At 41.7% G+C, this 17,201-nt stretch overlaps 1 protein-coding gene across 1 annotated transcript; it reads left to right on the top strand.

Moving 5' to 3' along the window:
* The first annotated feature begins 8,333 nt into the window (after window positions 1-8,333).
* atp6v0b (ATPase H+ transporting V0 subunit b) lies at window positions 8,334-16,000 on the top strand. Its single transcript, XM_030403221.1, has 8 exons — window positions 8,334-8,616; window positions 9,470-9,518; window positions 10,852-10,935; window positions 11,464-11,541; window positions 12,043-12,112; window positions 12,472-12,523; window positions 13,517-13,707; window positions 13,895-16,000. Exons 1-8 carry the CDS (start codon window positions 8,532-8,534, stop codon window positions 13,919-13,921), a joined length of 636 nt encoding a protein of 211 aa, XP_030259081.1. The 5' UTR covers window positions 8,334-8,531; the 3' UTR covers window positions 13,922-16,000.
* The last annotated feature ends 1,201 nt before the right edge of the window (window positions 16,001-17,201 follow it).

Genomic DNA, 17,201 nt, shown 5'->3' with positions numbered 1-17,201 from the left:
TATTTAATCACCTTTGAGAGAATTGCTCATGCCTGCCAGTGGCCACAGGAGGAGTGGGCTCTCCACCTAGCCCCACTGTTGGCCGGCAAAGCACGTTCAGCTTATGTGGCGATGGACATTGATGACACCATGGACTATGAAAAAGTTAAAGGTGCTGTTTTGCAGAAATTTGAAATCTGTGCAGAGACGTATCGTGTGAGGTTCCGATCCAGTGTTCCAGGGGAAGAGGAGACTCCAAAAGAACTCCAGGTCCGTCTCAAGGATCTGTATGACAAGTGGATGACACCAAAGACAAAGACAAAGGAGCAAATTGGAGACATCATTGTTATGGAGCAGTTCCTCAAAGGCCTGAATTCTGAGCTCTGTACCTGGATCAAGGAGCGAAACCCAAAGTCCTCCAGAGAAGCAGCAGAGTTGGCTGAATCATTCCTGGCTGCACGGCGCCCCCCAAAAGAATACCTCCCAGCCAACCCCCGCCCACCCATACCACCAAGTAAGCCCATTGGCAATGAGTTGAGATTTAGGTCCATAAGACATAGCCCTTCCTTTTCAAACCCTGCTAAATTTAAGCCAAGAAATAAAGCTCTCTTAGCATGTCATTCTTGTGGTCAGAAAGGTCATTTTAAGACAGAGTGCCCTAATACACATGTTAGCAAGAATTACATGTGTTTTGCTCCTCAGCTAATTATTAAAGAGGTAGAGGGGGATGATGTCTTAGAATGTCACCGTGAGGAGCTCACAATAGGTGTAGTAATTGGGGACAGACCCTGTGTAGCTCTCTTAGACTCAGGAAGTGACCGCACTCTGATCAGACAGGACAGTCTCCCAAGGGACGTTGTTTTTTGTGGGGGAACTGTGGATGTCTTTTGTATCCATGGTGACAAAGTAGGTTATCCCATAGCCGAGGTAACTATCCAGGTTAATGGCCAACAGTACACGTTATTAGTGGGGGTATTTGAACATCTGCCCTATCAGGTTGTGTTGGGCTGTGATGTTCCTACTCTTGCCGAGTTGATAGCTAGGCAGTCTTGTGAGGCCAGGGCTAGCTGCACCAGTGACAATTTGTTGGCGGTCACAAGAGCCAAGAGCAGCCAAGAGCAGGCCAGCTCAACAGGAGGGTGGGAGGAGTTACCATTTGCAAATGAGGAAGTGCCTGGTGTTCAGCATAAGCAGCTTAAGGAACGGAAAAGCAGGAGACAGAGGCGACAGGAGAAATTGAGGGGAACCAAGGTAGCTGAGCATGTAGTCGAGCCTAGGGACTCTGACATTTCTGCCATTCCAGGGGACATTGCTAAGCTACAGAGAGAAGACCCCACAATCACAACCTTGTTTTCTAAATGTGTGCCTGAGTCAACCCAAGTAACAGAGAAAGGAAAGGAAGTGTTTGTGGTTAAGGGAGACAAGCTGTATCGCCGTAGTCAGATCAGTGATCAGCTGGTCATTCCCAAGAGTTTGAGGCCCACAATCCTTAATCTGAGTCATTCTATCCCGTGGGCCGGACATCTAGGGCAGGCAAAAACATTTGCAAGAATGGTTCCCCGTTTCTACTGGCCCCAGCAGTATTCTGACACAGTTAAATACTGTCAGTCCTGTCCACAGTGTCAGCTAACAGCTCCAGGAAGAAAGGGAGAAAGGGCCCCTCTGATTAACATGCCCGTCATCGATACACCTTTTTCCCGCATTGCCATGGACATTGTAGGCCCACTAGAAAGGAGTAGTGGAGGCCATAAGTATATACTAGTAGTCTGTGACTATGCAACAAGATATCCGGAGGCCTTCCCCCTGAGGAAGATCAAGGCCCGCCAGATCGTTAGCTGCCTCGTTCAGCTGTTTTCCAGAGTTGGCATCCCAAAGGAGATCATTACAGACCAAGGTACAAACTTCACATCAAGTTTTCTAAAAGATGTGTACAGTCTGCTGGGAATTCAAGGTGTGAGGACTAGCCCCTACCATCCACAGACTGATGGCCTCGTTGAACGCTTTAATAAGACACTTAAGTCCATGCTGAGGAAGTTTGTTAATGACTCTGGGTCTGATTGGGACCAGTGGCTTCCATTTTTGCTGTTTGCATACAGGGAAGTCCCGCAAGCATCAACCGGTTTCTCACCTTTTCAGCTTTTGTATGGTCATCCAGTGAGGGGGCCAATGGATGTCCTGAAGGAGGCTTGGGAGTGTCCCCGGCCACAACAGCAATGCAGTGAGCTATCATATGTGCTGAAGATGAGAGACAAATTAGAAATGTTCCAAGAGCTGGCAATTGATAATCTGGTTCAAGCACAGGAGAGACAGAAGAAGAGTTACGACAAGGCGTCAAGGAGGAGAGTGTTCCGGGAGGGCCAAAAAGTTCTCCTTCTGTTGCCAACATCTGACAGCGGTCTACTGGCCAAGTGGCAGGGGCCATACATTGTCAGCAAGAAGACAGGTCCAGTCACGTATGAACTCTTGTTGCCGGATCGCCGGAAAAAGCGTCAGGTGTTCCACGTAAACCTGTTGAAAGAGTGGGTAGACCAACCAGAGCACTCTGCCACCTTGTGGGCATGCACAGTAACTGATGAGGAAGAGCTGCAGGAGCAGTATTTTCCATCTGCATCACAGACTGCTGTTTTTCCAGATGTAAGTCATCTCACACCAGATAAACGCCAGGAACTGCAAGCCCATATGACAAAAGAACTCTTCAGCCTTAAACCAGGTTGTACTCACCTCATTGAACATCAGATCCATCTGCGGTCACCCGAACAGCAGCCTATCAGGGACACAACCTGCCGCATTCCAGCCAGGCTGGTTCCTGAATTGAAGCAGGAAGTGGAGGAGATGCTGTCTACAGGGATCATCGAGCCGTCTCACAGTGAGTGGTGCAGCCCTGTAGTGTTGGTCCCAAAGAAGGATGATGCTAAATTGAGATTTTGTGTCAATTTTTCAAAGCTGAATGCTGTGACTGCCTTTGATCCGTATCCTATGCCAAGGGTGGATGAACTGATCGAGCGCTTGGGAAATGCCAGCTACCTGACGACCCTTGACCTCTGCAAAGGGTACTGGCAAGTGCCCTTGACAGACTCATCAAAGGACTTTACAACATTCAGGGTCCCAAGTGGCCTGTTTAGATTCAGAAGGATGCCCTTTGGTTTGCATGGAGCTCCAGCAACGTTTCAGAGGTTAGTGGATCAGATGTTGAGAGGAGCAGAGGACTATGCAGCGGCCTACATTGATGACATCGTTATCTTCAGTCGAACCTGGGAAGAGCACATGCAACATCTGAACGAGGTGTTCCAACGTATCAGGAGTGCAGGCCTGGTTATCAACGCCAGGAAATGTCACATTGCCAAGCCTGAGGTTCAGTATCTTGGCTATGTGATTGGAGGTGGTGGTATCCATCCTCAGGTAGGAAAGGTGGAGGCCATTGCAGCATCTCCGTTGCCTAACACCAAGAGGAGGCTAAGGTCATTCTTGGGGTTGGTTGGATGGTATCGTCGTCTCATTCCTGACTTTTCATCAAGGGCTGCGGCATTGACTGATATGACTCGTAAATCCAGCCCAGTTAAGGTTAAGTGGACTCAAGAAAGTGAAAATGCTTTCAATGACTTAAGAGACTGTTTGTGTCAAGAACCTGTGTTGCAATGTCCAGATTTCACTCTTCCCTTTGTTGTGCAGACAGATGCATCGGGCGTTGGTCTTGGAGCGGTGTTACTGCAGGGTGAGGAGGGGAACCAGTTGCCTGTGCAGTACATCAGTCGTAAGCTTTTTCCAAGAGAGATTAGGTATTCCACAGTCGAAAAGGAAGCTCTAGCTATTAAGTGGGCTTTAGACACTCTGAAATATTATCTTATTGGCAAAGAGTTTGTTCTTGAGTCTGACCATCGAGCATTGCAGTGGATCCACAAGATGAAAGACACTAATGCTAGAATCACAAGATGGTACTTGTCTCTCCAACCTTATCGTTTTCAGGTCCAGTATCGACCGGGCTGTGAGAATGTCATTGCTGACTTCCTGTCCCGTGACTCGGAGGAGTAACGGTTTTAAGGGGGGGGGGTGTGTGACAAAGTGGGTGAGACCACACCATTTGTCCCTTTACATTTCATTTCTATTTGAGTTAGTATGCTTGTGTAGTTTGTGTAACCAGTAGTCCATCTTTGTTCAATATTATGCAGACACATCCTGTCCCGGGTTTGGTTTGAGTTTGCAGTATATATTTAAGTACAGATCATTAACATCAACGTGTCCGGCTAAATCAAACACAGACAAGTAATGTTAAGTTAAATAAGTTTATTGGTTTAATTCAGTTTATGTGCAATTAAGTAATCTTTACAGATGCATTGTTTTGTTGCTTTTGTTTCATATTCACCATGTGGTCCATTGGCAAAAGGAGGAAAGGGATATTACTTCCTGCTTTTATAACCTGGATGACATCATCAGTGAGGTCATCGGGCGGTACCATCTATGGGGGGGGATGCAGATTGTGTGGGAATGCGAAATGTGCATAGTTTGATATGATGTGACATATTTGAGCACAGATGTGTGTGTGATAAAAGCCTATGTGAATTCCCATTGGGTGATGAAATTAAGATTAATAATATGGATGCTTACCGGTTTTTAGAAGGGAGAGGAGGCTTCCCTGCGGCTTGGGTGAGTCCAGGTGGATTCCTGTCTTTGGCTCCCAGCATGCAGGGAAGTCAGAGGAGTGTGTGGTGTCAAAGAGAGAGGACACCAGGTGTGCAGGAGAGTGCACAGTGTGTCTCACTGTAATATTGAGTGGAGTTATTTTCAGTCAAGTTGAGTTAACTGTTTTTTTCTTTGATACTTTTTGTAAATATCTTTTTTGTTGTTTGGTTCACTGTGCATTTTGGTGGCACTTTCTGCAAGAATTAAAACTCTATTTTTGATACTTATAGTCTGCCTCCTACATTCCATTCACTCAGGCCAGCCCTACCACAGGCAGCAAGTTAAAAAAAGGGTGCTGTTTTGAGATTCTTCCTCCCGATTTACATTGGAGTAAATGGAGCATTTGAGAGCTACTCTTGTTGGTTAGCGGTCGATAATTCAAAAACAGTAAATCCTACCGATAAAGTAGACACACTGGGAGAAAGAAGACAAGTGTGGCTACAACTCTGGAAAATATCACTGTTTTTGAGCCTAATTTGTGGCCAGGATCGTCACGGAAAGAGAACATTTCTGAGCAAATTTTTGAGTCTCTCTCACTCGGTCAGTTGGCCCTCTCCACTCTGCTGCATTAACATTCCGCCATACACAATCATCGAAAACCCTGAAATTTTCCAAAATCACTCACTGTCATTCAAGGATCACAGTTCAAAAACTACACATCATAGGAAAAAAGTTCAAATACAACTTAAATACTCAGGACTTGTGCCTACATTTTAAAGCTGAAATGGTGTTTCCACGTGAACGTATGCCAGAGTAGGAGATGTTTGAAAAACGTCGCAGATTTGCGAGTTTTTTGAACTCGCCCCATTCATTCCTTATGGGAAATTTATCGCAGTTTTTCGCGACTTATGTCGCGAAAGATTAATATTTCGTAAAGCTGAATATTGGCAACCCGAGTCCGATCGAGCGAAAAAATAATCATTAATGTAGTTTAAATGTTGGGAAATATACTGTGTGCGTTTGCATGTATGTGAGTGCAAGCTTAAGCATGGCTGTGTGTGTGTGTGTGTGTGTGTACATGTCTCTCTGTCTGTCTGTCTGTCTCATGTGTGTCTCCTGTCTGTCTGTCTGTCCGATGTGTGTCGTGTGTCTCCTGTCTGTCTGTCTGTCTGTCTGTCTGATGTATGTCTCCTGTCTGTATGTCTGTCACTCTCTCTCTTTGCCCAGCTGATTTCGGTTGCTAGGTGACAGTTGGCAGGGGCCGTGGCAACGGACTGTGAGGGAGTCAGTTGGCCCTCTCCACTCTGCTGCACGAACATTCCCCCATACACAATCATTGAAACCCCAGAATTTCTCCAAAATCACTCACCATCGTTCAAGGATCACAGTTCAAAAACTACACATCATAGGAAAAAAGTTCAAATACAACAAAACTACTCAAGACCTGTGCCTACATTTTAAAGCTGGAATGGTGTTTCTAGCTGAATGTATGCCAGAGCAGGAGATGTTTGAAAAACATAGCAGATTTGCGAGTTTTTTGACCTCATCCCATTCATTTCTTATGGGAAGTGTCTCGCAGCTGTTCGCGTCTTACGACGCGAAAGATTAATATTCTAGAAAACTGAATTATTGCATACAGAGTCCGATCAAGCCGCACATTGAATGAGTGAAAAAATGATCGTTTAATGTAGTTTAAATGTTGGGAAATATACTGTGTGTGTGCGTCTGTGTGCATGTGAGAGCACGCTTAAGCAGCTCTGTGTGTGTGTGTGTCTACATGTCGCTCTGTCTGTCTGTCCGTCTGATGTGTGTCTCCTGTCTGTCTGTCTGTCTGTCTGATGTGTGTCTCCTGTCTGTCTGTCTGTCTGATGTGTGTCTCCTGTGTGTCTGTCTGTCTGTCTGTCTGTCTGATGTGCGTCTCTTGTGTGTCTGTCTGTCTGTCTGTCTGATGTGTGTCTCCTGTGTGTCTGTCTGTCTGTCTGTCTGATGTGCGTCTCCTGTGTGTCTGTCTGTCTGTCTGTCTGTCTGTCTGATGTGTGTCTAGTGTCTGTCTGTCTGTCACTCTCTCTCTTGGCCCAGCTGTTTTTGGTTGCTAGGTGACCGTTGGCAAGGGCCGTAGCAACGGCCTGTGAGGGAGCTGATTTGAGAGCAATTTCTGCCTCACATCTAGGACGTCAAACTAGTGCTATTTGGTCAAAATCATACATGATATCGACAATTTTTTTTCACGATCGAGCCAGAAAGGCATTAAAGAACACACTCATTAAGTTTTGTGGTCCTAGCTTCAGAAATGTGGAAATGGCAGCGAGTTAAAAAAGAGTGCAGTTTTGGAAATCCTTCTCCCGATTTACATTGGAGTAAATGGAGCATTTCAGAGCTACTCTTGTTGGTAAGCGGTCGATAATTCAAAAACCGTAAATCCTACCGATAAAGTGGACACATTGGGAGAAAGAAGACAAGTGTGGCTACAACTCTGGAAAGTATCACTGTTTTTGAGCCTAATTTGTGGCCAGGATCGTCACGGAAAGAGAAAATCTCTGAGCGAATTTTTGAATCTCGCTCACTCTGTCAGTTGGTCCTCTCCCCTGTGCTGCACGAACATTCCGCCATACACACTCATTGAAAACCCTGAATTTCTCCAAAATCACTCACCGCCATTCAAGGGTCACAGTTCAAAAACTACATGTCGTAGGAAAAAAGTTCAAATACAACAAAAATACTCAGGACTAGTGCCTACATTTTAAAGCTGGAATGGTGTTTCCACGTGAACGTATGCCCGAGCAGGAGATGTTTGAAAAACATCGCAGATTTGCGAGTTTTTTGACCTCGTCCCATTCATTCCTTATGGGAAATTTGTCGCAGTTTTTCGCGACTTACGTCGCGAAAAATTCGTATTCTGGTGAGAAAAATAATAGCAACCCGAGTCCGCCCGAGCCGCACGTTTTGATATATAATTTGTTTGTATGCGCTCAACGGTGCGGGGTGAGTTAGCGACAGAAAAAAGGACGTAGGGAGAATAATAATAAGAAGAGGCGCGAGGAATAACAATAGTGGGCTGTGCTCCGCACAGCCCACTATGGACACCTATAGCTCTGCTATAGAGGTGTCCATAGTGGGCTGGCGAGCACAGCCCACTAATAAACTCCAGAAGAACAATAGTGTGAATGCTTGCAGCATTCACACTAATGAGGGAATTAATCAACAGAGAGTCGGTATAGCTGTGAAAGTTTACACCCACAGCAGCTTAACTGCAACATCTGTAAAAATCTAAATTTTTCAACCTCATCTTAATTTCTTCTGTTTATGCATATATTTTTTTATTTAACGCTTACTTTGGCAATGCACTTTTGTTGTTGTTGTTGTTGTTGTTGTTTTTCATTTGTTTTGGCAGTGCAAACATCTGTTTCCCGGCCATACCAATAAAGCTCCTTGAAATTGAAATTGAAACCGCGTCTTCACTGATAAACAACTACAAGAGCGACATCTAGTGTCCATTACGCGCACTGCAAGTCTCGCTGAGGTGGAATGCAGCCTTCTAGGACGCATTCCGTTACAAATACCACTAAAGACTTACGTGCAAACATTTCTAGTGTGTCTCTGGTGTATTGTGGATCCTAACCAAAGCTGTTTTACTCTTTATGGAAGAAAATATGAAGAATTTCGCTCTGTTGTTACCACCGTCGCTGTGAAATCACTTCAACTAGGGTGAAGATGGGATCATAACCGAACGCAGCCCACCAGCCCCCTGGTCACATGCTTGTCAAGCTGGATCAGCTGACACCAGCCAGCTTCTCCTTTTGATGCTCCCTCTCCTCCATCGACCGATAGAGCTTCTCAAGACAGCATTTTCTTCGTTATCTTAACGTTACTGGCGTCAAATTTTAAATTTGAGCCGAGCACATCGCGCTGATCCAGCAGGGCAGACCGCCGGGTAGATGCTGCTAGAGTGCATGATGAACGGACACGCCATTCTGTACACGGGGGTCACTTTGGCCTTCTGGAGCACCATACTTATCGTCGGTAAGATTGGGATGGATTGAAAAACCATCAGAATATTGGATTAATGAATTAAAACACATATTTCCTAGACTTGTGCAACAATGACATGCTAGTAATTCGCTCTTTCTTCATGTGGAAACGCATTTTTGTGATTTGACAGCTGTAACTGGGACCTGGCTATATCACGGGACTAGAGAGGTTGCGGCTGTTTTCCATTTTGTTTGCTAACTGCTTAATTTGCACATTCGAAACGCGGTTATTCTTGTTTGGCAGTTTTTTCACCCGGGGACGCCACAACAACCATCTGCTGCTGAATATTATAATAAAAACGTATTCACATTCAAGAGTCGAGCTTACATCCAGGTTAGCATCTCGCTAGTGTTTCCTTAGCCAAGTTAAGCTAATGTCAGCTAGCTTGTAGCTAACAGCTTGCGGGAGAAAAGGCCTGAGGTTCAAACGTAATACAACTGTGAGATGTTCATGCTGAAGAGTTTCAGACTTTCCTTTTTGGGAGTTAAGATGGGATACCTGCTTGCCCTTCTTTCAGTGATTTTAAACAATAAATGTGGCTAACGCTAACGTTAGCTAGTGAGCAGCTGGCGTACACTGTTGCCTGATCTGAAACGGACCCAAACAGGAACTGCAGTAGTTTTCACGTGAGAGTGAGCCATCACACTGTAGCTAGAACTTCTTTCCATGGCTTTAACACATTAATGTGACACTGTTTCACGCATGGTTCAGGGAAAACATGTGTTGATGCAGTGACATACCGTGACTGTCTGTACCACAGGGGTCAAGCATTCTTGCTAATGTGCATGTGGCAGACCTTTCCACTTTCATATCTAATGTTCTAATTTCTTTGTTATTTCCACAGGTATCTGCTATACCATATTTGACCTTGGATTCCGCTTTGATGTGGCATGGTAAGTGATCTTGTCTTCAAGCTTTTAGACAAAACAGTATTCAACTGTAGGCATCACAACACAAACCCAAGAGTTTAGCAATTGTTTTATGACCCTTCAGAGATGTAAAATATATCAGGATAAGATTTTACTGGTGGAGCAGTTAGTCAGTTTATTGGTTGGATGTTGGAATTAAAGATGTTGATTGGCAAACGTATAATGTTTCCAACTTCTCAGATGAGAGGATCTGCTGGATTTTAGTCAGGTATGATAATAGTAAATGCAATAACTGAGTTTTGGACAGAAAACTGTTTTAATAGTTCATGCTCGACTAATTTGTGATGGGGACCTTTTTCAATTTTTACAATAAAACAATTAATGGATTTAATAAAAGAATAAACAGTAAGCTGCTTAATAATGAAGAATAATGTCCTTATTTGAAGTCAGTCCACTTCTTTGTATGTAAGCCTTAAGTCTTCTTGAATGTATTGCCTTGCAGGCAGGAGTTGTAGAAATGCAGGTTTATTTAAAAGTTGTTCCAGACAGATTTCAGTGGAAACAACAATACGCTGACTTTTCCTAAATTGCACAATTGTGAAAATATTGCTATACAGTGGCTGTTCAGTATTGCATAGTAGTGTTGATAATTATTTTCTTTTGTTATTGCTGTAACAGCTTTAGGGCCTGTCCTACTCCTTGCAAGGGTGTGACTTATCTATCTTCTCATGGCTGTTCAAAAGTCAACTGCTTATTATATATATATATATATATGCGCAGTTATAGTGTAGGTCAAGTGTTTTAAGGTGATCTAACCATTGTCCTGCAGTAAACACTAGAACAAAGGTTGCATTTTTAACTAAATCTTTGTTTAGCTCACCAAAATGCATCTTGTGTTGTATACGACGCAGATTGTCATTCATTCCAATTTGTCTTGACTTGCCTTGTTTAAAACCAGAGCTCTTGTTTTGATGTCGTAAGTCTGGATCACTCTCTGATGTTGGCCCTGCCTCATCATAGGAAGCAACACAGTGGCCCACTCATGAGGGGCATTCACAGTTCTAATCCTAACATTGTTGTGTCTATTCTTCGGTAATATGAAATGTTATTGGTCATTTATAAAACGTTAAGATTGAACTTTTAACATAAACATTAATGTATTCCTGCTGGCACATAGGGAACAAAATTAACACCAGTCATCAGCCAAATGTTTGTATAATATGCAACAGGCTGATAGATTTCCATCACTTACCAGCCAAAAAAAGCAAACAAACAAAAATCCAAGCCCTTTGGCCTCAATTTTGCACACTGCATGTTTGTAGTGCAGTCTTCATCGGCTGTACCTCTTTTTCGGCAGGTTCCTGACAGAGACTTCTCCTTTCATGTGGGCCAGTCTGGGCATTGGCTTGGCCATCTCTCTGTCTGTGGTGGGAGCAGCCTGGTGAGTACCTGACAGGGACACAGTTTAAAGTGGTATTTTGAATGTTTAAGACAGGGTAGGTGGTACTTTCATAGAATAATTTCCGCTTTCCTGAAACACTCAGTGAAGTGGATCATGTGTAAATGTGGAACTGGAAAATTAGTAAGACAGGAAGACTTCTGGATATCTTTTGGATGGAGTTGTCAGTAGTTTGCTTTTTGATTTGCAGCTATGTTAAGGAGACTCATTCACATGTATACATGAAAAGAAATAAATGACAGGATGACATATCGAGAGCAGATCAGCTGCATTGATCTGACACTGTTTGACCATGAGAGTGGTCAAAGAATAAATATGAATAACAGTAATTTTTTTGTTATGTTTCTGACAAAGGGGGCTCTGCGCGGTGCTGGAATCCTGTTATTAGTTTATGTTAGCACACTTCAGTGCTATCTTAAGTTGGCTACTAAAGCCAGTCCTTTTACTATCACTGGGTAGTTGTCCATCATGTCATAGATGTTGTGCTGATTGTTGTGTTTTTGTTTCCAGGGGGATCTACATCACTGGCTCAAGCATCATTGGTGGTGGTGTCAAAGCCCCACGAATCAAAACCAAGAATTTGGTCAGGTAGGCTCATTCAAAACCTAAAATGTTTAGTTCAATTCTGTCCTCTCCTCTATTTTTTTGTCTTTTTTCATATTTTATGCAATAGTTTCTTCTTTATGATTGATGTGAAATAGCTGCTGTACTGCTCAATCGCCCTTTGAAAATGCTTTCATCCACTCTTTCTTCCATCCTTTCTTCCTGAAATGATCAGGCTCAGCAGAGTAGTATTATTCAGACATGTACTTGAATATTGATGCTAACAGAAGACCGTAGTTCGAAAATATTATTTCTATGCTAATTTTTAACCTCCTGTAGAGTGGCTAATACGTTTCTGTTTCAGGGTGAATGTAATTGTGAATATAATAGGGGACATTTTCCCAAGTATTTCATTTAATAATGATATGAAAACATTTGTAAATACTTCTCCAAGCAGAACAGAAACTTTTACACAAGTGTTCTGTATCTGTAGTGACTTGACACCCAATCACTCCACTTACTCTGTTTTTGTTCGTGTCCCTCCAGCATCATCTTCTGTGAAGCTGTAGCTATCTATGGGATCATCATGGCGATCGTTATCAGCAACATGGCTGAGGTAAGCATGAAGTGTTGTTTATTTTGTGTTTTTTTTTAGATTTTTTTCTGGCATAGACACCTTTATTAAGCAGTAGACAAATAGGAAATATGGGAGAGAGAGGGGGGGATGTGACATGCAGCAAAGGACCTCCGGCCGGAATCGAACTGGGGTCGGCTGCGTTTATGGCATGCACTCCACCACCTGAGCGCCCATGAAGTGTTTTTTAATGTTAATGATCAAGAGACTTTAGAGTCTTTAGAGACAGGTCTTTAGAGAATGTAAACAGTCATACAAATGAGACTGAAGTTTAAATATGATTTCAACAACAGGGCAAAGATGGTTGTTTGGTTCTAAAAATAATCTCTTTCATCTTATAGAGCTTCAAGGGAAACACCCCTGAGACCATTGGGGCAAGAAACTACCAAGCTGGTAAGAAAACAGGCTCGATGTAAGATGTAAAAGAAAAATCGACTCCAGAACCACAACAACACTTTTAACTGCAATTAAAACGGCACTGGGAAAAAGGTTGTATGAAAGAATACCTACCAAATACCTTGAACAATATTGATGTTTGAAACCATCAAAATATGTTCAGGTGTGAGGGAATAACATTTTAGTTTTTATTTAAAGACAAGTGCTTTGGTACTGCGTGTAAACAACATAATCTACGTCTGCATGAGGTGGGGCTATGTGTCAAGTCACTGTCGGAGAAGAGTACCGAAACTTTAAAAAAATATATTGATTGTGGAAATATCTTTGACAACACATGTTTTATTCATTACTGATGTTTGCAAACAATAATGAAAATCTTAGCCCTTAGAAATCCCTCCTGTTTGAATTGATCTGTGATAAAAACTGTAACAGCTGAAGCATTCATTCTATTGCAGTGGAGAGCTATGGTCTTAATATTTAATTAAGTATGGTGATAAAAATGTTCACAAGGCAGTGAAGTGACAAGCAGGTCAAATAACAATAATAACATATATTAAATAGATAATCTTGGAAATTACATCACAGTTAGCCAAAATACAAATGATGAAACTGCCAAAATATCTTTGCACACTGATCCCAAAAAATGAGCATAAAATGTTCATAGCTTAAATAACTTAAAATGTGTTTGGTCATATTTCTGTATTCCAAATGGTTAGGATCAATATGCCTTGTTTAAGTAAAATTTGATGAAAATACATGTCCAATCTCTTGAAGACTCTGGAGATTTTCATTCAGTTATAAAAGTTTAGTAATGAAAAGATGGTAATAGACCAATTCAGAGACGTTTTTAAGAGGCTTCAAAATTAATTGAATAGCATAAATTCTCACTGTCTCATTTCCAAGTCATGACAGGGAATTAGATTTTTGTGGCCAGGTCCCCTGTGGACTAGTCATTGAGGTCTCTGACTCAGCTCATTTCCCTCTTACCAGGTTACTCCATGTTTGGAGCTGGTCTGACTGTGGGCTTTTCCAACCTCTTCTGTGGCATCTGTGTCGGCATCGTGGGCAGCGGAGCGGCGTTGGCAGACGCCCAGAACGCCAGCCTGTTCGTGAAGATCCTCATTGTGGAAATCTTTGGCAGCGCAATCGGCCTGTTTGGTGTCATCGTAGCCATTCTGCAGGTAAATGAGACGGGATGCAGTCATCAATCTTTTCTTTCTTCCATAGTGGTGAAAACTATCCATGTCTTCTTTGTCGACTGTCCTTGATCGATGAGGATCGACCTTTTGTTGAATAGATGTGGTGATTCAACCTGTTTCTTTGTTTGAAATTCTGCAAAAAAAACTGATTGTTTTTTTCCTCCCTCAGACGTCTAAAGTAAAGATGGGTGACTAGAAGATGCATTCAGGCGCCAAGAAGATAAAAAGACACTGCTGGAAAATAAGATGGATTATTGTGTAAATACATCGTAAATTATTTAAATGTCTCTATTTGCCTGGTATTGGTTTTAACCGTCATTCACACAAGAGTGGTACGCTCACACCCCTGCTGTCTTGTCTTGGGAGAAACATGAATGTGGAATAAGAAAAAAAAAAAAATCACCAGATGTCAGTGTGTCGTGCGCTTTTCTTGGACCTGAAATAAATGAGTGAACCTTGTATCTGACAGCTCAGCTTGATGAGCAGTACAAGCAGAATAAAGATGTGGTGAAGAATTATTAGTTTCTAGTAAATTCCCTTCAATTTAAGTATTTTCATGACATTGATTTTTCAGACCACTCTTGGGTGAACGATGAGTTAAAACGTACACGAGAGTATTTGAAAATATTTGTGTGTGTGTGTATGCTTGTGATCTTTTTTTTGTTTTCTTCCCGTGAAAGCATGAGGGTGTTTACCATTGTGTTTATAACTGTAGCCTGGTCTGTCAGATTTTTTTTGGTTTCTGTAAGTGTTCTGTTCAAATAAGCAAATGGTCCTTAATCCACAGGCTGTGGGCCGAACACATTTGTCAGGCCTCCTGCTGTAGAAGAGACAGAGAATCTTTGAAGCTTAAATTAGAGGGCTGATCTGTAAATCATTAGGAATGGCACTAGACGGTTGGACACGCTCTTTGGGAGGCGGCTCTAAATATATCATCCTGTCATTCACTTGCTTACTTCCTCCAAACGTTATGGAACTACGATTTCTACGTTTGAATGAGCCTCCTGAAGCTGCCAGCCACATCTTCCTAGTTTGTCCTGGTTGTGATCCTAAATGGATTTGTTAAGTGTTTGCTAGAAGGCAGCCAAAAGGTTGTGAATACACAGATAACTTTTAGGAGGCCACAGTGAGACATAAGCATGACACTGACTGTGAGGAAACCTTGTAGGAAACGTGTTGGGTCATAAGTAAACTATTCTCTTTTTTGTCAAGTCACGATTCAACTTTATTGTCTTAGATAAGAGAATTTTTTTTTTTTTTTAGAAACCTCAGTTACTGGAATTTACACTCAATAGTAATAATTGCCGCAGCATCGCCATCATCGCACTGGAGGTCTTGATTGCAGATTTTGTATAGCCTGGTCCTCTAACTTTGATTTTACGTCTTTGTTAAATCTATTGGCTCCATTACATCAAAACCAAAAACGTAACTTGCAGGTTTTAAATATTCTTCATTCATACAAGAGTTGCGTTTTACAAATCTTCCTTATTTTTCATTTGTTTTTCTTGTTTTGAATGTACATCTTAACTCGATTGCGTTCGCAAATTACTTTCTAACATTCCTAACAGAAGCTCAATGTGTGTGTTTAAGCTTAGTCTTGTGTTTGGCTGGAGTGCAATTTGAATGACAAAGTTAGACTCGCGCTACATCATATCGTTAAATATTTGTCATGAGAATATGTGCTTCTTATCAGCCAGTCTCCATGTGGCGTTTCAGCTGTTTCCTGTTAATGCTGACGAGTAATCCTGGGGATCTTTCTGTGAAGCTTTGGCTGCCAGCTGACAGGAGAGCTGACGTGGAGTGCAAAAGATGTTCGTATTGTAACGCACTTTTTGTTCTTTATCCATCATTCCACGAGTCAAGCTGACAGACCACGGCTAATTGTGAAGTCTTTCCCTGTAATTTTCCCTCCAACCCTCTTGTGGAGTTGTGAATGAATATAAACACTGAATCTCTACATGTGGAAACTGGATTGTCTTTAATATATCCAGACCTGGCCTCCCCAAAGGTGTAGCGAGATTGGTATCTGCCCTTTCCGATGGTTTTATAATTAAACCAAGATGTAACTCGGGAGATTCCTTTGGTAAACCAGGTTCTGAACCAAAACCCCCCGGGCTTTCAGTGGCTGTAGTTGGTACCGTGTGTGCATTATGTTGATGTGATGGTGATCAGAGAATAACTAATTGTTTTTGACATTGTGTATAATAATAACAAAACACAGATTGTCCTTCTGGCTTCATAAATGTCCTTGAGAAAAATAAAATGGTCCAATCAACACGTTTGCACTCGTTTCTGATTTATATTAATTTTTGTGGTTTCGGAAACTGCTGTGTTTACTCCGATTTTGATATGTGAGCTGTTTTTTTTTTTTTTTTATTGAACAATTTTATTGAAAAATGTATATGTATACAACTACAAGATGTACAATAATAATCAGCACATGACATGACACTATGACACTGGTCTTCCTTCCTGTAGTGTTCACTTGCTCCCACTAGATGGAGCAGAGAACCACAACATCTGTCCTACAGAATGCACTGGTGCTGTATACACTGAAAACTCATGAGAAAACAATGAAGCTGATGTAGGTAGATTATCTATCTATCTATCTATCTATCTATGGACATTATGCTACTCTGCAGTAATTTAGACCACATTTCTGAATATCGTTTCAATGCCAGATGTTTTAAAGTAATTTTTTCAGTTGTAGCAGATGACTAACAATATTTTATTCCCATTTTAATGACACCACACTGAATAAACAAACAAGTTATGTAAAATCTATCAAACCCAAGACCCTATAACCAAATTGTTCAATAACAGACCAAGAGGAACTGTTAGACCTTCCAGATATGGTCATCAAAGCCGAAATATGGCTAAATGTTGTATGAAGTCCATCTGCATTTCAATGAAGCTGTAGTTAGCATTTGATACCGATGCATGTTTAAACAATCTTAAACAAATTGCGAACCATAATTGTGATTTTTTAAATTAGATGCCAGATCTTTTCAGGTGATAGAAAAAAACAACATTTAATAACATTTAAAAAGACCACAGCAAAGTACAGTCCCTCTTCTAAAACATCATGACCTAAAATCGACTATGATAGGTAAATAAAGAAAAATGTCCTAATGATCAAAGAACCTCTGACCAATTATTAAATCAACTGAGCAAAAATGCCAAAGAAAACCTTTTAAATGTGTCTGTTTGTCTAAGTCGATATAGTGACTCTTATAAGGCAGGCTTCACCTCTTTATGTCTGTATATTTGGACAAATGTGTAGTTATCTCACTTGAAATGTACAAAACAAACATACATTATTATTTTTTTGACAATTTTGAATAAAGTCCAAGCTTTACATGTGAATATCGTCGTAATAAACACAAAGAGTATGCTTGTGTAGTGATTCATTATTCTACTATCTGAGTAAAAAGGGAGCAACCACACGGACCGTGAGAACTAACATCTAAAATATG

The sequence above is a fragment of the Sparus aurata genome, chromosome 21, assembly GCF_900880675.1.
Source record: "Sparus aurata chromosome 21, fSpaAur1.1, whole genome shotgun sequence".
In the NCBI taxonomy this organism is placed as follows: Eukaryota; Metazoa; Chordata; class Actinopteri; order Spariformes; family Sparidae; genus Sparus; species Sparus aurata.
Note: the sequence above shows the minus strand (reverse complement) of the source record. Positions and strands in the feature narration are given on the sequence as shown.